The sequence below is a fragment of the Athene noctua genome, chromosome 2, assembly GCF_965140245.1.
Source record: "Athene noctua chromosome 2, bAthNoc1.hap1.1, whole genome shotgun sequence".
Lineage (NCBI taxonomy): Eukaryota > Metazoa > Chordata > Aves > Strigiformes > Strigidae > Athene > Athene noctua.
This window is the reverse complement of record NC_134038.1, coordinates 124,572,761-124,598,208: the sequence shown is the minus strand read 5'-3', so window position 1 is coordinate 124,598,208 and position 25,448 is coordinate 124,572,761. Positions and strand designations below refer to the sequence as shown.

At 36.3% G+C, this 25,448-nt stretch overlaps 1 protein-coding gene across 1 annotated transcript in view; it reads left to right on the top strand.

Moving 5' to 3' along the window:
* The window catches only part of MALRD1 (MAM and LDL receptor class A domain containing 1), a 290,211-nt gene that overhangs the window by 8,942 nt on the left and 255,821 nt on the right, over positions 1–25,448 (top strand). Inside the window, exons 5-9 of the mRNA XM_074897495.1 lie at positions 3,945–4,038; positions 9,147–9,290; positions 14,398–14,555; positions 20,613–20,705; positions 23,964–24,072. Of these exons, the coding sequence (XP_074753596.1) occupies positions 3,945–4,038; positions 9,147–9,290; positions 14,398–14,555; positions 20,613–20,705; positions 23,964–24,072 (598 nt within the window). The remainder of the gene's footprint in view (positions 1–3,944; positions 4,039–9,146; positions 9,291–14,397; positions 14,556–20,612; positions 20,706–23,963; positions 24,073–25,448) is intronic.

The following is a 25,448-nucleotide window of genomic DNA, read 5'->3' as shown; positions in this document are numbered from 1 at the left end:
GTCACAGAACACATGCATATGGTTTTATTTTGCTCAAAGCTGCTGAAAAACACTGCAAGCCTTATAGGCTATTTAAATGTTTTTACATGTGCACTTACACAAAACATTAGCACAGGAAATGTAACTTAGGGCTGTAATATCATGGATGATGCATCCTCACAGTTATGAATAGTACTGGAGGGAAAGTGGGAAGCAGAGAAGACTATCAGGCATTTCCTCCTACAGTAGTTACTGTGAAGAATAGGTTAGCATACAAACCTGAAGGCATGAGAGCACAACCTCATTTCAATAAACCATATGAGTAACATAATTACTTGACTTGCAGAGGTAACACTGTGTTAAAGCATCCAACAAGATCTGGATTTTTGAAGCAATACTTGCCTGCTCAGCCCTGACTGGGAATGTATGTTATAAAATACCTGTACCGAAGTCAACACAAGTATCAAAGTTGTAACCAGTCAATAACTTACCTCTACCTGATATAAGTGTATGTATCGCAATTGGAGATTGTGCCGAAAGGTTTTAATTCTAGATATACCTTTTCATGCCTCATATTGTTTAGAAAAATATAGTGAGTCTGGGAATATGGACTAATACCCATATGGCATCTTCTTCCTCTCAATTGCTGGATCAAATGCTAATTAGATTATTGCTTGCAATCTTTGTTATCCTTTGGTCTCTATAGAGTGAACTGATGGGCACAGTCCAGCTTTAAAGAGACATGTGTCAAACATATTGCAGTAATCATTGCAACTGGCTAAAGAAATGTAGCTGAGCACCCCATCAAACCTAGATCCTGAAGTTGAGCAAACTTTCTACTTTGATTGCATGTTTTTCCTCCAGTGACAACTTGCAAGATGCTGGTCATACAAGTGAATGAAATTCATATGCCCTTTTGCACTTGTTCTTTTGATATGACAAGATCTTTAGCATACAGGGCTATCTGTGGCATTTTTCAAGATAAAATTTTGATGATGTTTCATCATGATGATTAAAGTTTTTATGGAAAAAAATGGATGGCAATAAATGCTTTTTTTTGGGGGGTGTAGAAACCTCTTTGAAATAGAGTGCTTGGGTATTTTTGTCTATTTTGCAAACACACTTGAAGAGAGATTTTAATTAAAATCAACCTTCACTACTTATTTTATTTGCTCATCTTGATGTTAACTATTTAATACTTTTTGTACATTCCTGAAAAAACAAAAAAAAGTTTTTATTATCTTTATGGGGTAGGTGGTTTTGGTTCTCAAAAATCTCCATCTGTAGGGAATTCTGAAATATAAAGATTACCACTGCTTTAATTACTCAACACACAACAAGCTCGGTATGTCTCTTTTGGCTGTCTTTCGGAGAACTGGATCATGGATTGCTCTCCTACTACTTTCCTCCTGTTCTATTGAGAACAAATTTCTCTCTCCTAGACTTCATTAAGGGAAATGGTTTGGGCTTGGGGTTCGATTCACTATTGTCTTCATGCTTGATTCCTCTGTTCCCCTTGGACCTCGCTGCTGCACTGGAAATCTGCCCTCATGGCTGCACTTGTGGTGGAAGCCCAGCCTGTGTTAGATCCAGTCTACATTCCCATTACAGCTGTCCTTGCCACTAAAGGAGTCACAAAGTTAATTTGTTCTAACAGCCCTAGATATTGCATATTTAGGCAGGAATTATTAATTACAGTTATGAGCAAACAGTGTCATTAAATAGATATTTTCATTACAGATTTTTGGACTGAAGAAGCACTAGACTTTGTGAGAGGGAAAAATGAACAATTTCTTGCTCAAATAAATGTGCATGGGAGTCAGTTTGGTTAGTATCAGACTGAACTCAGGAGAGACCATATGAGTATCTGTGCCAGATAAAGCCTGGGTAAGTTTTTTTCAGGCTTAAGAGCAGCTGGAGGCATCTAGCATAGTTTTGTGTCATCTGGAAGTGGGGAAATTAAGACATGATGAAGAAAAAAATAAACTGACACTTTTCTAGAGAGATAGGTTCAGAATTGCAGCACTGACTCTGATCCTAGTTCAGTCAGTAGTAAACATTTCATAGACTCCCCTCCTGTAGTCAAACACTTTTAAATAGAAATAGTGGTTTGCTCTATCATTGGAGAAATTTCCCCAGGTGTTCAGAATTACCAGGATGTGTTGAATGTCTACAGCATCAGTCAGCAGGAAGCTCTTTCTAGTGACATTCATAAATATACATTTAAAGCAAGCTTCTTAAATCCAACCCTTCATTATATTGACCAAGTAAACAAACTGTTCATGAGTTTTGAGGAAACACAAGTTAAATATTTTGTGTGCTCTAATGGAAGCACCACCTCTAATTTTGCACCAGCAACATGAGAGAGCACCTCTTTAGCATTGTCTAAATCACTGTGTCTGACTTAAAAATAAAATCTATGAAGCCCTAATTGCAAGATATATATAAATATATACTATAAAGTAACTTATTGATAAATAGATTTTGACTTCACAATGAAAATATCACTATGAAAAGGACAAATATTTGTCAAATCCTTGATATTAATACTTCTTGTGTTTCTAATTACAAAACAGTACACTAGATTATTTTAGAATCTTATCTGAAACCATATAATCATTAAAAAAAAGACAATATGAATATAATATTTGTCCTACTGGTGATGTTACCAAAGTACACATCAACTATACATGTTGCTGCAGCAACGTTCAATAATTCAAATATATAGATATGTATATATATATATAAATAAACTAGGCATGGATTTCTCACTGGTAGTATGGCAGATAACATTACATTTGTCTCTGGCTGAATAATGCCAGGATAATTTGGCTTTACAGTCTGCCATGTTTCTTGTGCAGGTCAACTACAGCTTAAGAAAAACAAATTAAGAAACAAAACCCCCAAAACTCACCCTCCCAAAAAATCTCAACTCATACCTGAATGATCATATCATTGGCTGAGTTGTACCATTTTGTACAGTGAAATATTGTATTCCTGATGATAATTTATAGGATAAACGCAGGTTTTCTGCTGCAATCTCTTAAACTATGAACTAAATTGCCCCTGAACGCTAAAGATAATATTTGAAATCTTCTTATCTAGCTAACACTGTACTCTCACTATTAAGAGCTAGAATGTATGTACCTCCAGGTCAGTGGTGCCTCCAGAACTCTGGAAAAGCCTGGAGCTGTAACATCCCAAAATATGGCTAGGGAATAATTTAAGAAATGTTATTCATATGATTGATTTGTTGGGTCATTTTGATTGGTGTGTTTTTTTTGTTGGTTTTTCCCAAGGGCTGTGGTTGATCAGTCCCCTTCTACATCACTGCTGAAAAAATGTAGTAGTTTCTACATTTAGAAATGTAGATTGAAATCTGCCCTTAAGATGGAAATGTTAAATATTTGTAACTTCTTGTGAATAGAAGACTTTGTTAGGAAAAGAAAAAAAAATCGCTGTTGTAACATTAGAGCAGAATAACAGTTGACCAAGTACTCCTCAAGGTTTGTTTTGGCTAATAGCTTGATGAAAGCCTTCTAACTAATGGTTTTTTGTTACTCTCTTTGCTCCAGGTCTCTGAAAAATTTCGAAAGCAACCAGAAAAGGTTCACATTTCCAGTATACGGTGGAATAATGGCTTGATAAAACACAAAATCTTTTGTATTTCTTAACTGTCGTGATCCTTGCTTAGATTTTAATGTATTTTATTGTGGTTTCCAGATCCTTCCTGTTAAATGCTGCTTCACTCTTAAGTTAGATGATTAGACTACATATCTGTGTTGAAGAGCCACAGATATGTGAAAAAGTCAGGGTTGTAATCATCCAAAACTGTTAATTACATTATTTCTCATATTTCTAATAGAAGCTCTATGGACTAGACTGGCATACCTTGGGATGTTTTTTCTCTTGTCTGTGACACTGATTAATGCCATTTCTTGTTGATTTGCTGTTAATCTCTGCAGGTTATCTTTTGGGGGATGGTGGAGACATGGAGACAAGGTGAAACTGTTGCCATTGATGATATTACTTTCAGTGAAGGATGTTCTCTGGCATGTGGTAAGAATACCTGTTTTTCAGGAGACAGATCGTTTTACTTTGCCTTTCCCTTGGACTAGAAGGGAAAACATGAAGGAAAGCCTTTTGGTATTCAAAGGCTTTCTTAACTCCGTAAGTGGTTTTGTTTCTCTCATTTTCATTTCTCTAAACTATCATCTGATTTATCACATCTAAACACAGTTATAAACAATGACAATAACTACCTTAAGAAATGTGGTACGGTATAGATGTAGCTTGCTGCAGCCAGGAGATCACTAAGGCCTCAGCTGACAGAAAAGATCTTCTGGTTTTGGCTGAAGAATTGATGGGTTCAGCCAGCTCAGGATAAGCTTTGGAGCTGACTTTAGGGAGATTACCAAGGCACCTGTGCGCATTTTTAAACATGTGAAGGTGCTGATCCTCAGTTGTGTAGTGGGGCTATTTTGTTCTGCTCTACTACATCCAAAAGCTATAACATCACTAGTCAGCTCTGCAGACAAACCATTCATGCACGTCAGGATTCTTTAGCAACACATTTCCTATTTCTCTTTTCAACCCAATGCATTTTCATGGGAAAGGAATATTACCCATCCTAGCACAAATTAAATTGCTTGCTGCTCTGTATTACACAAGAAGATTGCACTGTGGCATCTACGTCATGCCCTCAGGTGAGTACAGCCCCGATTCAAAGCATTTCCTTTGTTTTCCTGCCTCTGAGCTGTCCTTAAGCCCTGCAACAGGCACTGAGAGTTCAGTCTTAAATTTAACTTGAGATACAGAATGCAGCGTTTGACATAGACTAAGCTAGGTTACATGATTGGTTTTGTGTACTGTGGTCTAAAATAAAAATTTCTGGATTTCCCAGTAGGAATAAGTATTGAAAATAGATGCACATGGTTATTAACATATTAGAGTGCTGAGTAATTGTAGGCAGATCACAGTAATAACAAGATACAAATCCTAGTGTAATGATTCAGGCAGGCATACATATTTATTTCAAAGAGGATCTTTACTGGAGAAATAAAATTTCAGGTAACTAAACCTGGTCATGTAAGTCTCCATGCTTCAACTTCCTTACAATGGAGAAATATAGAAGCAAATGTTATATAAATATTTTCATGCTAGGGCCAATCTTGTTTTTCTGTTTCATTAAAGTTTCCTAGTAGTACTACTTAGTGAGTAAAGATGATAATTTAAAACTTTAGGCATACTTATTTAAGAACTCCGGTAAGTTTACTATGTGCTTTCTTTGAAAAAAATGAATTTGAAACTAACAATGAAAAGAGGATAGATGTGTGATCTCTCCAAACTTCTTTTTGTTCCTTGAAGGATTTCTGCAGATGAAAGCGCAGGTTTAAAATGGAAAAAAATGTATTGCTAAATCCTAGCAACCTATATAGTTGCTTAACCAGTTCCCACAAGAGGATATAAATCTCTCTGTACAAATATATTGGCTTTTTTTCATAAGCAAAGTGCATCTAAAAAAAAAAAAAAAAAAAAGAAAACAAAGCAGGTATAGAGATGACAGTCTCAAAGAGATGAAAAAATCAAAAATTGAAACAGTAACAGGATGTATTCACAAGAACTTATAAATGTAGGTGTTAAACTTAGCTTACATGACAGCTGTTGAAGTATATGGTGTGACATACAGATTGAGCTGCTGTACTGCTAAGTACCTCAGGTATATTCTAATAAGAACCAGTTGTTGTCCTGTGCTTCCCCATTAGGAAAAGTCAGCTTCATTAAGTGACATCTAAATTGCTCACAGCAGGCAAAAACAGAGTCAAAAGGTCTTAATTTTCTCCTTGAAAGAGGAATTTTACTGCTAAATATCTTCCAATAATTAAGACAAAAGGTCAAATTAATGGTTGTTTGAATTAGAAAGCATTTTTTCTATAGTCCTTATGGAATGTCTGGATAAGAAAACTTTAAATGAAGACTGCTTTATTTGCATGAAAATTGTAGTTTAAATTTGCATTTTTAATGTACCGTTCTTATTTTTCAGTCCCAGTGTAAATGCACATAAGAAATTACCCGTGCCTTTGTATTCATTAATATGATTGTGCTTTTTAGGGTCATGCATAATATAGGTCAAGTATTTGTGTTTTCAAGAGTTTTTTAATACAAACGGTGATGTCTAAATATAAATGCAATGTCATTAAATTTAAAGTTTTTTCTTCCCATCTCTCCTTCCCCTGTCTTCCAAACTGCCCCACCTTCAGTCTCTTGTCCAGTTCTGCTAGCCAGTAAACTTTAGGCACTTAAAAAACCCAACCACAACTCTTTCTTCAGTATAGTAATTTAAGATACTCTACAGTTTGTAGTTTTCCCAACAGCTGCAAAATTGTTTGTTATCACTCAAAAACAACACAGCCTTTTATTATGCAAGTACATATGTACTGCAAAAAAAATTTTTTTCTGTCAAATAGAAAATATTAAATTTATGCTCTAAAACATATGTAATACAAAATCTCCTTTAATTATATCTTTAATAGACCATCTATTCACAGGCTTCATATTCTTATCCAGGTGTCTGATTGCCTTGCAGAACTTCCTCTTGACTCCTGACAAATTATATATGTGAAAAACTCTAATAAAATTGCTGTTCTGATCTTGGGGTGAAAGCCAAGAGCCCCAAGACATGAAAGTGGAAGGCTATAAGGGAGAACAAGGTTTTTGTACTCCTTAAGTCACTTGTAATGCAGATGTAGTATAACTTCTCTGTAAAGATTTTTTTGTTTTAATTGGAGTAGTTATGCATGTATTATTTATATAAATTTTGACCAAAATTCAGTATGAATACTTCAACTGAAAAAATCTCAAACTTAATTCTAATAATGCAAAGATCTAGCCTTTAATATCACAGATGCAGAACTGCTACAGGGATGGGAGTCAGAAAATCCAAAATACTAATCTTGTTATCTGAAACACTTCAGAATTAAGAGCTGGAAAATGGGTATTGTCCCAAGTGGCAGAGATTATTATCAGAATAAAAAAAATTACCTCAGAAATATTTACAACTAAATTTAAAAAATGCAAAATCGATCAAAATTGTCTGTTTCAATACAGTGTTTAAAGACGACCATGATTCCTTTTGATTGTATTTGCATTTTTCAAATGTTTCAAATGTATTGTTCAAATGTTGAAATTTGAAAAAACCCCATCCTTTTCTAGACCATTTTAGAATTTTGCATTTTCTATGGGAAATAAGTGTTCTACAAGCTCTTCTTGCCTAATACACATGGTTTGAAAAAAGTGCACATTTAGCAATACTGGAACAATGAAGAAATGAAGTTCGTAGTGTCACCCGGACAGGACATTTCACTTGAGATCTCAATAGTGTGAATAACACAATAACAGTAGTAACGTCTATGTATACTGACATACAATTGTTTCCTCCACACAGTTAGGATTCACTGTTTCTTCTGAGATACCCATTTTATTTAATAGTCCATCTTAACCAGATTGCCTTTCCCCTGCAATAATATTAAGAAATGGAACTTCCATTTTCTTAGTGCAATCCTGCTTGAAACCATTTATTTCTGTAGTCATTACTGATTACACGAAAACTTGCAGCTACTATCTGGCATCTCAGACTTCGTGGAATCATAGGATGGTTTGGGTTGGAAAGAACGTTTAAAGATCATTCAGGCCAGCCCTACTGATATGGGCAGGGACACCTTCCACTAGATTGGGTTGCTCAAAGCCCCATCCAAGCTGGCCTTGATCATCTACAACCTTTCTGGGCAACCTGTTCCAGGGTCTCACCACCAACATCATAAATTTTTTCTTCCTTATGTGCAATTTAAATCTGCTCTCTTTCAGTTTAAAACATTGTGCCTTGTCCTGTCACTACAGACCTTGGTAAATTGTGTCTCTCCATCTTTCTTATAAGCCCCATTTAAGTATTGAAAGGCTGCAATAAAGGTCTCTCTGGACCTTTCTCTTCTCCAGGATAAACAATGCCAAATCTGTCAGCCTGTCTCAATTGGAGATGTGCTCCAGCCCTCTGATAATGTGCACAAAATGCACATTGCTGGCTCATGTTCAATTTTTCATCCACCAGTATCCCAAGGCCTTCTCTGTAGGCCTGTTCTCAATCAGTTAATCCCCCAGTCTGTACTGATAATGGTGATTGTCCTGACCCACATGCAGAACCTTGCACTTGGCCTTGTTGAGCTTCATGAGGTTTACATGGGCCCACTCCTCAAGCTCATCAATGTTCCTCTGGATGGCATCCCTTCCCTCCAGCATAACAACTGCACTGCTCTGCTTGGTGTCATCTGCAAACTTGCCGAGAGCACACTCAATCCCATTATCTACGTTATAATGAAGATCTGTAATAGTATTGGGCCCTGTATGGACCCTTAAGGGATACCACTCTTTACTGCTTTCCATATGGACATTGAGCCACTGAGTGTAAAGCTTTGGACGTGGTCATCCAGCCAATTCCTTATTCATCTCACAATCCACCTATGAAACCCATATCTCTTCAATTTAGTGGTAAGAGTGTTGAGGGAGATCATATCAAGGGCCTTATAGAAGTGCAGGTAGATGACAGCCATAGCATTTCCCTTGTCCACTGATGCAGTCACTCCATTATAGAAGTCCGCTAGATTAGTCAGTCAAGATTTGCCTGTAAAACATTCTTGAAGACATGTGGTGATGTATTCAGAAACTTTTTGGTTCTAAAAAGAAGTGTTCTGTTGTAAGTGTTATGGAGATGCTGCTGAGTTTAACCTCTCAGTTAGAAGTGATTTTTTGGTAGTTATCATCTAGAAAAGTAAATAGGTATTTCTTGTTATGACATGTCATTTTTTATGTTTCCTGGCAACTCTCTCTGTGGAAGTTAATTCATGAATGTTGCAAAGACTGGCTAACATAAATAGCTCTGAAAGAAGCTCCATTGCTCTGAAAGAAGCATTCATCTTTAGGGAATGATTTTTTAAGATGGTATCATTAAAGATGGCAGCCTGAAATACTAGACAGCACTGAGTGATACACAATGCTTTTGAAGTAACCAGAGGCAGAAATGCTGTCAAGTAGTTTAATGAACATATGTTTCTAATGGGAAGTAGTCTCACAAATAATGACTTCTTAAGAAGTGATTGCTTTTCTTTGTCTTTTAGCACCACAGAGTTCTACTTTTGAGCTTAGCGTGTGTGAGTGGCGTTCAGATCAGCTGGCTGAGCCTACTATGTGGGCACAACTGCAAGCTGGGCACAAGATTGTCTCCTGTTCCTTCCTGAAAGACTGGAGTAACAATCCTGAAGGTGGGATATTTAAGTTAATGCACAATTACTAGCTTTCATTAAGAATATGGTGCTTTTTAGGATAAGGGGTTGACTCAACAAAGAACAAAATCATGCAAAGTAATTGTATATATTTTGTACTTAAATTAATTTTTGCTTTGACCATTTAGTAAGGGCACTTTCAACACACCTGCTGATAAAACATGAAAGATTTTAATGTAAGAATTCCCATATAAACTAATAATTCGTTTATTATCCAGTTAATTCTTTGTGTGAGATCTATGAAACAATTTGGTGAAATTAAATTAAATTCATCTAAGCCCACAGCCCTTGTGTGGTTTTTTGGTTTGGTTTTGATACTTGGCAGTTTTACTTGTACTATTGTTTGAGCATACAGTCAGGAATTTCACTTTGAACCTTTAATTAGGGGAGCTGTAGAGAAACATTTATTTTACAATATAGTTTGTTACTCTTAAAAACAATAAAATTAATCCGGTTGCACTTTTCAGAAGTAAAGACCAGCACTTGTTTTAGAAGTCACTGTGTAGTGCTTGTCTATGGGTTTACAGGAAAGGTTTTTGAAAGCTTAATGGATATAAATGTCTAAGTGTTGTAATGTGAAATGGAATCACCTTGCCAACTAAGTGTTTGGCTTGTTTACTGAGACTGTCTCCAAAGGGGTTAAGTAGCACTAGTTGTAACAGTGTAATTTCTGATGTAGCTTTGAAGAACTGATAGCATGGAGATTACTGCTTGAACTTTGAGCCCACAGAAATGGAATACATCTCATTGATAGTAGCAGAATGAATAGTTACATATTGTTTTCATTTTGGAAAGATTTTTAAAGTAAATTTTGGCATGCATTTCAACACACTCTAGTAACTGCAAGTCAAATTATAATGGAAGAGCAAGCAAAAGTGCTTCAGTGCATACACTCGTGTCAAATTTTTGCATGTTAGCATTTTTGTACAACAGAGAGCATATAGACTAGTAAAGCAGATTCTTTTTCTCATCTTAAAAAATAAATAAAAGGAAAGAAAAGATATCACACCACTTCAGTTTCCACTGGGATATCTCACAAAAATAAGACTTTTCATTTGATTTTACTTTAAACATCTCTCTGACAGCTGTTGTATCAGTGCCATACCTTAACATGATACCTCAAGGGTTAGTGAAGGGCATGGATTTACTTTTTTATGACAATATTGTGCTAACAGAAAAGATATTGAAATTCTGTAAGTGGCTTTTACAATACCAGGTCACAAACAGTATCTATTGAAACAAAATACATTTTGAAATGTCTGTTGTATAAGTACTTGGGCATTATTGTATATATGTGCCTAAGTGACTGAGTAAACTGAGCAGATAACACAAACAACTGCTTGGGAATATTCCCTGTGCTTCCGTGTCATAAAGAAAGAAAAATTAAAGAAGAAAATATGAGCAGAACTAAGTGTCAAACCACCACAAACAATTTAATCCATCATTAACATTGAAAAGTATTGAAAAATCTGAACTATGATTTCTCACCTCTCAATATATTCAGTATTTCTAGTCATGCAGATTTGCAGAGGCATAAATGAAGAGGTTGAATATTAACTAAAATTCTAAAAGCTAGAGAAATGCTATGCAAACTGCAAAAAATGCCATACTTCAAGGCTCAAACTTGCAATGGAAATACAGCTTGACTAAGCTTTAGTTTCTGATTTTGATCAAAGCTTTCAGTACTATAAATAGAAGACAGGTATGAAACTAAATTATAAAGCAGAAATCTAGACAATTATATTTATAAAGAAAGGATTGCTTATAGGCTTTGAATAATCCTCCTTTCCTGGTATTCTTAAATTTAATAAAATACTTTCTGTCCTTGGCAGACTTTTTTTGTTTGCTCTTTTATTGCTTCTTTTCTCTTCTGTTGTATTGAAGGCACTTTCTCTGTAACTTTTCCTTTTAATTGCTCTAGTGTCAAAAGTCCTTACAGAGGCTTTATATTCCCTTGCAATACTGTTCATAAAATACTTTTTTGTTGTTTTCTTTATTGATATTTCCAGTATGCTATGCGGTTCCCATAGTTTCTTACATTGGATTAATCTAGTTTCTGACATCTGGGGTAACACTTCTTTATTAAGAAACTAATGAAACCAATTCTCTGCATAATAAAAATAAAAATTATGCTATGCAAAAAGAAATCAAAGGAAGTGCTAAGGCTTTTAAACCCAACATTTCTGATAACTAATGAAAAAAATCCCTCAAATTCAAACATTAAAAAACCCAAATCATTAGATTATACGATTGATTTTTATTTTTTTTTTTCTTCAAGATTTCATCCATGACTTGTCAGTTCATGAAAATTCACCTTCAAAGAGTAGAAATAAGAACAGTTCAGATTTGATTATTTCTTTCCCCAAAACAGTTGAATGAGAAGGTTGTAGTGGTTTGTCCACAACAGTTCTCTGCTGTGGAAGAGAACTTGCCAGAAAAGGAAAGGTCCCACTCTCTGGCTCAGTTTTAACTGAAGGCTCAATTGTTACTTTAAAACTAGTATCTAGTAGCATAGATTCAAAGTCATGTGTTTTGTGGAATAAAAAAAAAAAATAATGGATTAAAGCAGAAGTAAAAAGATTTAAGTCAGAAAATGGTTGAGGGCTAAACATTTATAGGCTTTGAGTTTTCAGTGTAGCAGGATAGAGACAGATTCACTAGACCTCCCAGCTCAAAGAAGAACTGGACCACCTCAGCAGTAAATTGTAAATTCTGCTTCTAATTGGGCTCCATAGCAGTCAGTAACTGGTCTTTCCTCAGGACTCTAAAATTTGCTTATGACATGAATTTTTTCTTCAAAACTGAAAGAAACAAGACCATCTATCTAAAACCTGATTAAGTAGCTATGTGGGGAAAATAAAAGGCTTTAAGGAAAGATATTAAAGTCTACACTCTTTGTCCTGGCAACCATCCCAGCATCTCTTGTCAGAAACACAGACACCTGTGACTCAAAAGCCCTAATACCACATTGGCAGCAATGAAGTGACTTTTCTGGGATTCCTGTTCTACTTCCAAAAACATGGGGAAGTTTGGCACTTCAGAAACAGAACGTCACAAAATTAAAGAGAACATAACATGGTCAGACAGTGGAATAGGCTGCCCAGGGAGGTGGTGGGGTCACCATCCCTGGATATGTTTAAGGGTTGTTTAGATGAGATGTTAGGGATATGGTGTAGGGGAGAACTTTGTAGAGTAGGGCTGATGGTTGGACTCGATGATCCCAAGAGTCTTTTCCAACCTGAATGATTCTGTGATTCTGTGCTAAAGAAGGCCAGAGCATAAGCACTGTAATATGCTATGGAATGTTTTAGACTGAGGGAAATTCAAACCTTAGAGAAGAGCTGCAAAATTTGTGACAAATTAAAAGAAAGTGTTACCAATAAAGGTAATCTTTAGAAAGCTACTTGATAAATGTTAGCTAAAGGTAATTAATAATTAAAAAAAAAATCCCTGGAAGAGGGGAAACAAGTAAGTACTTTAGGATAGTTTATTGCCCATCCAGTTAAACTGATACGGTTCTAGTTCTACAGGCTATAGAGAAGAGGGAAAAAATAATAGTAAAAAAATCAGTATTTTTCAGCACAGGAGTTTCTGGAGTCTTAATTTCTGAAAGTAGGCCTCGATATGTCTCAGAAACATTCACATTACTTTCATAAAACTTTTTTACTGAATAGCTGTCAGTATCCCTTGTGAACACACTATCATTCTGGATGTTTCATAGAACTTTTGTTTATCTAGTGCTGTTCACTTGCTTTCTTATCTAAAAATCATGTCAACTCCAGTTTGCCCTGCTTTTAAAGATTCAGGAACTTAAACTGACAGAGGGAAAAGAATGTTAATTACCATTAGACTCAGAAAATAAAACATATTTTTTTTATAATGGCATCGGAGAATTCTGAAGTTTGATAAAGAACCAGTAGTGTAAATTCTAATGCTGATGAATATTTCTCTTCTGTAATATGAGGTAATAGTCATAGAGGTGTAGATGCTTTCTTGATCTTTGTCAAACAGAATGCTGGGTAAAATCTATAATGTTTCCTCAAATCAAGATTAGCCAATATGGCATGGAATTACAAACCCAATTCCAATGAAATTACATCCATGTATTTCAGGGTAAACCATTGCATTACACAGAGTAAAATGCCAACAAAAGGAAAAGAATAAACCCAAATATTTTCCTTGTGAAATGACACATTCTCCCTTCAGTTTGAAATAAACTTTGCAACAGCTGCATTTGAGATAAGTTGTGTTTAGAGACATGAACACAGAAACAGTGGATTTAAGACCTTAAATCAGTCCTTTTCTATTATTTTAATAGCTGCTTCAGAAGGCAGCAAAATATTCAGTGCTTCAGGAGGGTGAAAAGAAGACCTGATGCATTTGGTCAAAAATATTTAGCCACTTTATTTCTGAGAAATAAAAGACACTGTTGAGGGGATGGAGTACTCTTAGATCTCTGCAGGAACACTTTTATAAGGGGCAGTAGGTCAAGAAGAGCACAAATTGCTTTTCTGCTTCAGATGGAAAGACAATATCCTTCAAGATTTTGTTGCAGAAATTCTGGCTGAGAAGTAAAGACTTTGATTACAGGGTGGAGATGCTACTGCCTCCTGTATCAGTAAGACAGAATACTACCCCTGCCACCTTCTTTTTTAAAAAAAAAATTTTAAAGACTCTACAGAAGTGTTACTGTAAAAATCATGTTTTCTGGAAGCCATGGCAGAAGAAGGAAGAAAGCCCATTTTCCAAATATATTTGCAATTAGGTATTGAATGGTTGCAAATGTAAGGAGGCTGAGCTGAATATGACTGCTTACATTTTTTAACATGCAAAGTAACAACTTCAAGATATTATCAACTGATGTAATTCTTGGTTGCTGGGGCTACCTGTGAATTAAATTAAGATAGATATCTATCTTTTTAATAGGAAACACATGACATCCAAGTTACATCATCAGTATGACAGATTCCATTGTTGCCCTGATGGGTCCATGGTTTAATTACAGGAAAGCAGTCCTTAATTTCACAGTCTGAGGACAAAAAAAATGCTTAGTGAATAAATGTGGGGTTTTGTTTTAATTTTTCAGGCCATTTTGAGTGGTTAGAAGCTAGCAACAACGCACTACATAAAAGCGCTTATCTTAACAGCTCCATGTGTCATTGCTCCAGCAAGAATTGCTATTTTCAGTTTCATTACTCCATGGAAGATAACAGTGTTCTCAACGTGGTACTGTTTACTAATCAGGTAAGAATGTGTTCATCTTCAAAGAGTAAAGAGATATGACAGTCCAGGTGTTACCAGCCAAATTCCTGATAGTACATGCCTGTCCTGTAAGTCAGTTCATGAAAAGAGTAACTTGGTATCGTTTCACTGATCTATGCAACTGCAAAACCTGGGTATTTGCCATCTCAGCTGTACACTAATTTGATGGGTGAATGTTCTTCAATAAGACTCGAAGAGCAAATCCCTGCTATTACAGAATTAAATAATTTGGGGATTTCGGGGAAAAAAAATCTATAGTAATATCTTTTTTAGCCTTCTTCCTGTTTTGGAAATGGGAAAATAAGTGCTTTCCTCTATGAAGACACAGAAAAAAGGAAAGTTCCTGGCTCAGGATGTCTGTAAAACTCTTGCTTAGCTACATGATTTGCTCTGCCCATGTTTTAGAGTGGTAATTTTCCTATACTTCTACCTGTTAGTAGATAAAACAACCATGTTAAATGAAACTCAAATGCCAGTTGAACAATAACTATTCTCATCTTTCTTACCTTCCCTGCTTTGTGGAGGCTTTCCACTGTTAGAATTTTTTCTTTTGAAAGTGTTGTTTAATGAAGCTAGCGGATTCTTCAACATTAGACACTTTTAAGATTCAGCTGGACAGGGTGCTGGGCCATTTTGTCTAGACTGTGCTTTTGTCAAGAAAGGTTGGACCAGATGATCCTTGAGGTCCCTTCCAGCCTGGTATTCTATGATTCTAACTTAGTGTTGATGCTATTGTACTGCTACTTAATGAAAGCAAGAGCTGTACAGCTGGTCTCATTATGTTAATTGCTCTCTTATCTTGATGTTGGAGTTGTATTATTATCACCCAACAATGCAAATATTTTAAAAGACAGATCCACTTTATTCACAAAGATAAGATGCAAAAAACCCTGAAGTGTAACACTACTAAGGGGACTAAATATAGGAACAGGTAATGGAAATACCTTATTTCTTTCCCACTGTGTCTCCAAGTATTCATGAAAATAACTCAGGCTCTTGCTAATTTTTGATTTGTGAAAGAAAATAGTATTTTTCTATGACCCATTACTGTCTAATTGTGACATAATCAGTGTTGCGGTCAGAATGCATGGAGATTTGTGCCATAGTATTTGCCAATAAATTCTTAATTGCCAGTAAATGCCGATGGCAAACTTGAGACAGATTGATTTTAATGGTTTACCTAAGTAGCATCAGTGGACACAAATTAAGTTTTCTATCTCTGAAAACAAAGCAGATTAGGTGGGCCAAAACCATGAGAAAATTGGCACTTGAGTTCCCATAAAACTGGGAGCCTAAACTGAATTAATTGCAAACCAGTTCCTTACATATGCATTAGAAGAACACTTTTGAAAGTTATTACTTCAGTCCACTCTGTTTTCACAACTTCTCTTAGCCCTTTGATGTTTTAGTTATTGAATTTCTCCTTCAGTCAGAAGTGTGTTTGTTGCACATAGACTTATCTAAAGGTGATATGAAGTACTCGTGTTTCAAAATTCAACAGAAGAGCCTTCAGAAACATAAGCTTCTACTGGTAGCTTCAAAAATGAAACCCTACAGATTCATATTTAAGACTTCTTAAACTGAAGTGAAGGGGCGGGGGGTAGCTTTTACAAATTTTACTACTGCATCATTAGGTTGTTTATGAAAAACTAGACAAATACTGAGAATCAAAGCAAGAGCCAAGTGCTGGTTCTGACCCTGGAAGACAACAGAGCTACTGTAATGAAAGCTGTGATTCAAAATAACCTCTCAATTGCATGTTCCAACACCTTGCAGTTCCTCTGCATCCCCTTTTACTTTTTTTATTTCTCAGAACCTCTTATCTCTGAATAACTTTTGCTTTGTCACAGCACCAACAGGTCTGATGCAAATAGAGTCTGGATGACATTTAATGTACGGTTTCAGTACTGTTCTTAGAGGACAAGCACAACATGTTGCAAATGTATCCCTAGTCTTCCTCACCCTTTCAACAGAAAGGCCAAAGATGAGTGAATGCATTTTCTAATATAGACACTATGACATCGGTTGAAAGACAGGGAACTTAAATTACTCTTGGGTATGAAGGAGAATAGGGAAAAAGGACTCTTTTGTGAACAGTAACTTGTTATTGACTTATATTTAACTTGCAGTCCATGATAATCAGCAGCTTTTCCTGTTTTATTGTTGGATTAACAAAGTTGCTCTTCATTCAATACTACTGCATTTGATAACTTGATTTTTCTTTCCCAACTGTGATTCATATGTCTTTGAACTTTGTTATTGGTTTGAAATTGGCTTTTGTACAGTGAGATGATTTTAAATTCTAATTATGTCCTTCAGAGTACTTGTAATTCCTCCCAATTTAGTGTTATCCACATTTAAAAAATTTTTTTTGTTTCATTCCATTACCCAGACAGGTAGTCAGCAGTATAATTATGTCAGGCCCTGGAACAGACCTATGCAGAACCTTATTATAATTTTCTTCTAGTTTGATAGAAAACTATTGACAGGTCCTCTTTTAAGTAAGGTTGCACTCCTATTTGTACACCCATTTTACATTTTAAAATTCCATCAGCACCAAATCTCTTCAATTTGCTTAAAGAATGTCTTATGAGATTATGTTAAAAGATTTAATAAAGTAATTGCTACTTTTTCAAATCTGTGTACAATAGAAAAAAAAAAAGATATTACACTGGTTGTATGTGACTTGCTCATCATCAGAAGGAGATAATGTAGGTTTCTCACTTTCTAATTCTTTAGCTGCTTACAAGATTATTGTGTGCAATTTGTTCCAGTGTCTTATAAATTGTCAACTTTCAGCTGATCAGCTGTAATTTTCCTTTAACTGTAATATATATCCCTAATTCTCCCAGTTCTCTAGTTTTGCATACATTCTCCTCAGGTTCTCAGAGTTAGTTGTTCATAGTAAGATATTCCTTCCATTATGTAACCTTTGCTTAAAACTTCCTAATTCCCTTCCAGTTTCAGTACTTCTGGCTTACATATATTTGTACTATTGTTCTTATATTCTGGTCCATGTTTGCATTCACATTTGGCAATATTAACTGTCTACTAACATATAAAATATTAACAGTATTCACTGTCTATTAATGGTATGATAAATTTTAAACTTTTCTGTGAAAACTGAAACCGAAGAAGATAATGTTGACCTTGATATATCATTTGCCATTCATTACTTGCTCATTCCTCCCATTAAATAGTGGGCTTATACTTACTGCTTTTATTTTCTTAATCTTTGCATCTTATATGGCTTTCAAAGTAGATGGAAATTAAACAGTAAAAGATAATTTCAACTGATGTTTGTATATGCAAGAATATTTATACCCTGATGAACTAAAATTGCTGTAAGTGTTCAGCAACACTTGCAAAAACCATGCAAGTATACTCCTCTGCAGAAGTTAAAGGTGATTCATTAATCGTTGTGGAGGAACAAATAAGCATTTGTTCCAAATTACTCTCTAAAATGAGAGAAGCAGGGACAAAATTATGAGTGCAGTTGCAGAACAGTTAATGTATCTGTAGAGAAATGTCAAAAAAAAGATTGTAATTTATAAATGGACTCGATAAGAAAAAGTCACAATTTTCTCTTCCATCCTTCAAATCTGAGTAGCATTATCTCAAAAAAAAAAAAAAAAAAAAAACAAACAAAAAAAAAAAAAAAAACAAAAAAAAAACAAAAAACCCCAAAACCCACTGCAGGAAAACGAAACAATTTTTGCCGGTTTTAGCTTTACAAAAAAATTGTTTGTAGATAGTAATATATCACAATAAGGGGAATAGAGTGAAGGCTTTTTGAACAACTGCTCCCCTGCACCACCAAAATAAATCTCCAGAGAAAGTAATAGAGAAGCACTACATTCAAAATTTTAAAAGAAGGCCAAAGATGCAAGAAATGTGCTAGAGGGGTTGACCCATTTGTACCAAAGAGTGAAAGAATCTGACAAGCAGGATGAATACTACAGAAAAAACGTTAGAAAGGAAATAATATTATTGGATTATTAGAGATGGTATAAAATCAGAGGGTAATGTCTGTTGCATCGAACAATAAACAGTTTCAAATGTTGTTCCATCTGAGGTGATTTATAGCTTTCAGTCTAAAAAACGGCCCTAGAAGGTCTGGATACTGGCACATGCACAGAAAACTCAAGTCTATTTCTACAATGTGTTTTTATTAAAACATATTTGGGAGAAAAATGGTCGTGAGGATGCATATCTAACCTGTTAATTGAATGTGAGGAAAATTATAGTATCCAGATGCATCCAATCAAATAAACAGCAAATGTAGAGGGTTCCCACAAGGTATAAGAATGTGTTTGGAGGGTTCGTATATGTACATGTCAGGGAATACGTTAACAATTGTATTTCTGAAAGCAGTTGCTTAACTACAGGCTATGGCTTAAACCTGCAATATGGTTTCTAGTACATCATCCTTTTCTGTGTCTTACTGTGGCTGTTGTAGGCTAATAACATTAATAGATTTCCTTTGGAAGCTGAATTATTTAGCAAAATGAAACAAGATGTACGCAGAATGAAGTGTCCTCAAAGTTGAAAGAATTTTGCTGAATATCTATCAGACGAACAAGTTGACAAACACTTATATCCTATACTTATGTGGTAACTCGCAGCTGACTTTTATTTCTGAAATAAGTATGTTATGGTTTATCCAAATTTGCTCTCTTATGTCATTTAGTATTTGAAATTAGGGTATTGCCTTGGTCCTGTCTTTCAGTTTTCCAAAACTGATCTTCAAACACATATTCAATAGATATTTATTATTTTCCAGTTTTGTTAATATGTCATAACAGATGAAGGCTTGGTAGGCAAAGAGCATAATAGGCTACTCATCACAAATCATATGAGTGTTCCTCTGCTGGCTCAGACTTCTTGGTCTATCAAGACATGCATAGCATCTTCTTCCTCTTTTTTATATTACTAGACAGGAAAAAAGATAACTGTTTTTGTCTATAGTATTGATAACATTTCGCATATCTATCATATCCCCTTTTATTAATCTCCTGTGAGGTAAATTGTTTTTATCCTTTCAATTTCTCTCCATACAAGAGAGTTTCCATTTCTCTTATCCTGCTTCGCACCTTTTTCTGAACTGCCTCTAAATGTGTAATATCCTTTGTGGAAGAGGCCAGTACTTTGCACAGTATCCTAAAAGAGGTATCACTACTGATACTTGTAGTAAGTCTGTTTGTATGTATAGCCTATATTACAGTTTCCTGGATTTTTTTTCCTCTCTTTACTCTATTTTTGAACTGATTTTTGATAATATTTTATTTAGGGATATGAGGTTCACATTGCTTCATTTTGTTGTTGTCATTGTTATACTGGCCTCAGCATGTTCCCGTTAGGATTATAACCAGAAGCAGAAGGAGCATGAGCTGTTTTTCTCAGATTATTGAATCAGAAAAGCTTGGAGTGCTTGCATAATGGGAGCCTTACCATATTTGGCACTCTTGCTGTCATCCTGAGGAGGTGGAGTGTAAATAGAGATTGAGGCAGCTCAGAACATAGCTAGAAATTGTTAGGTAGTAATCTGCCTGCTTGCTTTACAGATTTAAAAAAAAAAATAAATAGTTTTTAACACTGTTGACTGGGTAATTTTGACAGACCCCAAATTCAGTTCTAAGAAAACTATATCTAATTATAACACAACATAATATAAGCAGTTATTTGTGAAAAAGAAACTAATGTAGAGAGCACCATGGAAACATATTGTTAAATTCAGCAATAACATGGCTTAATTTACATATTAATTCACTTTAAGTCTACCAAGCCAACTTCTGATAATTACATTATGAGCCTGTTTAATCACAGTAAACATGAAACATGGCTTGTTTCTCATCTCTCCCATAAAGCTCAGTACAAAGACTACAAATGACTATGTGAAACTATTTCCTCATATAAAACATCATTGTATATAGTGGTCATTTGACTATGATATGAAAAGATCAAGGACAAAAAAATGGCCTTGATAATTTACAGAGGAACAAAAAATAGCTTTCTAACACTATATTCTACATTTTACAGGAGGAACGTGTCTTGTGGGAAACCAACATCATGATTAAGAAAGAATGGGTCAAAGTGAATATACAACTACCAACAGGGCTAGAAAAATTAAAGGTATGGATGAAAAAAGCACATGCTCTATTTCTTAAGATGCTTTAACTTATTGTTTATAAAACTTCTAGAAAGCTTAAAAATCTGTTAAAATTATATGTATCCTGAAGGTCTTGCTCCTCTTCATTGCTTTAATGTGAGCAAAGCTCTGGTTATAGCTCAACAGAATGTTTACACAGTGTACTGGGTCTGGCTGAGCCGGAATTGGTTTTCCCCTACAGCAGCCTTCACGGTGCTGTGTTTTATGCTGGGAGCTGGCAGGGTGTTGACAGCACCCTGGTGTTGTGGCTACTGCTGAGTGGTGCTTACACAGCACCAAGGCTCTTTCCAGCATTCCCTTCCCCTCCAATGGGCAAGATCTTGCGGGGAGACACAGCCAGGACAACTGACCTGAACTGACCAAAGGGACATTCCAGACCATGTGACATCTGCTTGAGTATAAAGCCAGGAAAAAGGAGGAAGGGGGTGGGGTCACCCTTGTCCGAGGCAACCGCTGTGTGTATCAGAGCCCTGCTTCCTGAGAATGCCCGACATCGCCTCTTCATGGGAAGTAGAGAATAAATCTGTTTTCTTTTTTGCTTCTGTGCACAGAGCTTTGCTTCACTTTGCTTACATTAAAACTGCTTTTGTTTTATCCACAAGAACTGGTTTGTTTTTGGTGGTGTTTTTTTTTTCTATCTTATTTTCTTTCCCCCTTTTCCCCTGTTGAGGAAAAAAAAAAAAAAAAAAAAGGAAGGGGGGGAAGTGATAGAGCGACTTGGTGGGTACCTGGCATTTAGCCAAGGTCAAACCACCACATACAGACATCAGGTGTTGAAGCTGCTGGTCTTTAATAACAGGCAAGAAAATGAATACAAATGTCACCATATTTTAGTTAGTCATTTGAGTCCGTATCAGGTGTTACAAACTCATTTAAATATAAATGTTATTAAGTGAGATGATGTGAATGATGTCTGTGGGATTTCAGTCAAATGATGTAAACCAGTAATTATGAGATAATATCTTACCCTTGAATTTACAGGCATAGAGAAGAATGCAAAGTTGCAACTACTTAATTCTTTAATTTACAAGTTTCTATTTTAAGTAATTTTACATTTACATTTATTTTTCATAATTCTGTAAATAACCATCATATTTTGCTGTCTCAACAATCATCTAAATATGTAGTCTCTGTAAAAGGACATAGACTAATCCCACTGCAGGAATTGACATTTTAACATATATTAGAATGAATACATTTCAGCAAGCTAGTAGGTTGCAAGTACCTGTTGTTGCCTGTCTCTCCATTTCCCACAAGGACAAGTGTCAATAAACAACCAGATGTGTAATAAGACTACATATAGTAATCTAAAAATAGATAAACAGAAGGCTGCTGAGGTTGTATGTATATATGTAGATACACAAAACTATGCATTCTTGTACAAAGATGGCAAAGATCAGTTGTGTATAGGGAAGGAAAAATGCTATCTTTAATTATGTAACAATGTAATGTTTTCAGCATAACATTCTGCTGTTTGAACTGGTAGAAACTGAATAGTATTAGAAGGCTTTATCATTTTGAAGAAGTTGTCTCTAGTGAAAATCTAGGTATATAATTCTTATTTCTTAGAAAGAAAAATGCCTCTTGAGATTTCACTCCAAACTCATTCCCAGGCTTCAGGGAGTATATTAGACCCTTCTGCTTATCCCCAAATAACGTCTGTTCCAGTTTCCTTCTGTTTTGTCAGATACTCTTATCCAGCTTTCCTTCCACTGTGCTTTGTCTCTTGCACATGACTACTTTCTGAGATTCATGCTCTAGTGTCCTGGTTCAGCTAGGATAGGGTTAAGTTTCCCCAGCAGAGAGGGGGAAGGGATCTCCAGCTGGGTTATTCATACCATGCTGATGTCAGGTGGGTGCTGGAGCTCGGGAACTTTTTCCTTTGTAGCTTTGGTCACAGGAAGCATGGCAGGTTTGTTCCGTGACCATTGCGGTATTTCTGCGTATATCTTTTGTCTTGTTCACTGTTATTGCTGTTTATTGTTGTTATCATTGCTACTGTTGTTGTTCAGACTGTTCATCACACTGTTGTATTAAATTTCTTCTTATTTTACCCCGGGGTTTGTGCCTCACTGCCAGCCTGACTGGCTGAGGGTGGGGGAGGGGCAACGGCAACATGGTCTCCGGTCCTGGCAGGGCCTAAACCAACACATCTAGTCATGTCCCAGCCTGTCAAAACCCACAACTCTATTTTTGATTGGTTCCTTCGGCTCCTGCTCTTGTCTCAGTGCTTTCTTTCAGTGCAGTCTTCATCTTTCTGATGAGTCAGCTTGCTTCCTCCTGTTTGTTGCTTTAGCTCAGGTAAAAGAAACTTAGAAACCACAAGTCAGGTAATCTCCTTGCTTTGAGACCCAGCAGAGCTGGACTCTGTGGTGGTCAGGAGCAAGAGATGTTCTTCTGAAACTATGTTGGTCTAGTCTAAATCAGCTTGTGTAAATCTGATCAGCGCAAGGGAACTCTTGTCATGGAGAGAAATGCTCCTTGAATCTCTGTGTCAATGCCAATAGTAGTAAAATAAGCAGGGCTAGGGCACAGTCCCAATATTGGCATGTGACAGTCCATATAATTAAAACATTATTAGGGTCCCAAGCAAGGTTTTGACCCAAGCAAATTTGTCACCTCCCAGACAGTGCCTGGAACAGTTCAAGCATTGCCAGCAGACAGGGACCAATCCCACTGCATAGACTGAATTTTTATCTTAAGTGATGAAACAGATATCTGTTCTTAAGTCATGCTGTGCCAATTGGTGTCTGAGGACACTCCTTAGCCCATTTTATTCACCTTAAGTGAATAGTAAGTTTAGTAAGTGTTACTAAAAATTTTTCTCATGGTCATCTGCAAAATGAGGTTCTGAAGAGACTTCAGAGCAGAAGATGGAGTCTATAAGATACTACATTTCAGGTCACTTTTCTAAAGCAGAGGGACATTGCAATGTTTTAGTCAAAAGATTATGAGATTAGGAGTTTTTCTTTAAAATAGGCTTTTACTTAACTTCGTTCTTGGAATTCGTCAAACCATTTTAGCTGAAAATTTTCAGAAATTTCAGCCTGAGTTTGTTCATCATACAAAGATTCAGCTTCTGATTTGAAATTTGTCATGGTTTTGTAATGGAAAGTATGCAGTGCTTTTTACATGTAGAACATTACAGTTTTGTGTAAAAAAACCCCCTGGTTTTCTCTGTTGTTTGTTAATGAAAATATTTTAACTTTAACAACCCATAGCTTATGTTTAAAGGAACACTTCAGAACAGGGCAGGTTTCATCTGTCTGAATAGCATCCAGCTCTTGGATACTACACCATCAGAGCCACCACGTTTCTGCGTCTTAGAAGGTTAGTAACAATGTAAATAGCATTTTCTGTCATGCATTGTTCATCTTCCCATTGATTTCTATTTCTCTGTTCAGCCTCAGCAATAGATTTTGGATCCAGATAGCAATTTTTAAGTATCTGCACAAATGTAACTTTTTGCAAATTTTTGCTTAAATGTATTCCTTACATATGTTTGTAATGTCTGTTTCCCTAATTTGAGAGGGACTTAAATCTGCCTTGGGATTTATTGTTTGAAAACTTTTCTAATTTAGACTGTGAGTTATTGTCAGGAAATGCATTAGATGACATGACATTTCATAAGGCACCAGAAGATGCACAAGTGCATGGGATGTGATGACATGAATTGCAGGTCCTGAGGGAACTAGTGGATGAAGTGTCTAGGCCACTATCCATCATATCTGAGAGGTTGTGGCAGTCCTGAAAAGTTCCCACTGTCTGGAAAAGGTGAAACATAACACCCATTTTATAAAAAAAGGGGAAAAGGAACACATAGTGAACCACAGGCCAGTCAGTCTCACTCCTATGCCCAGAAAGATGATGGAGAAGATCCTCCTGGAAGTTATGCTAGGGCACATGGAAAATAAGGAAGTGATTGGTAACAGTCAACCTGGCTTCACTAAAGGAAAATTGTGCCTGACAAATTTGGTGGCCTTCTATGATGGAGTTACAGTGTTGGTGAATAAGGGAAGAGAAACTGCTGTCATCTACCTGGACTTGTGCAAAACTTTTGACACAGTGCTACACGACAGCCTTGTCTCTAAATTGGAGAGACATGAGTTTAATGGATCGACCACTCAGTAGATAAGGAGTTGTCTGGATGGTCACACTCAAAGAGTTGCAGTCAACGGCTCAATGTCCAAGTGGAGACGAGTGACGAGTCATGTTCCTCAGGTATTGGGACCAGCGCTGTTTAACATCTTTGTCGGTGACATAGACAATGGAGTTGAGTGCACCCTCAGCAGGTTTGGTGATGATACCAAGCTGAGTGATGCAGCTGACACACTGAAGGGAGGGGATGTGCCATCCAGAGGGACCTGGACAGGCTTGAGAGGTGGGTCTGTGAGAACCTCATGAAGTTCAACAAGTCCAAGTGCAAGGTCCTGCCCATGGGTTGGGTTAATCCTAAAAACAAACACAGGCCGGATGAAGAGTGGATTGAGAGCGACCCTGCAGAGAGGTACTTAGGGGCATAGGTGGATGGAAACCTGACTATGAGCCAGCAACATGCCCTTGCAGCCCAGAAAGCCAACCGTATCCTGGGCTGCATCAAGAACAGCATGGCCAACAGCTCAAGGGAAGTGATTCTTCCCCTCTACTCTGCTCTCATGAGACCTCACCTGCAGTACTGCATCCAGCTCTGAGGCCCCCAACATAAA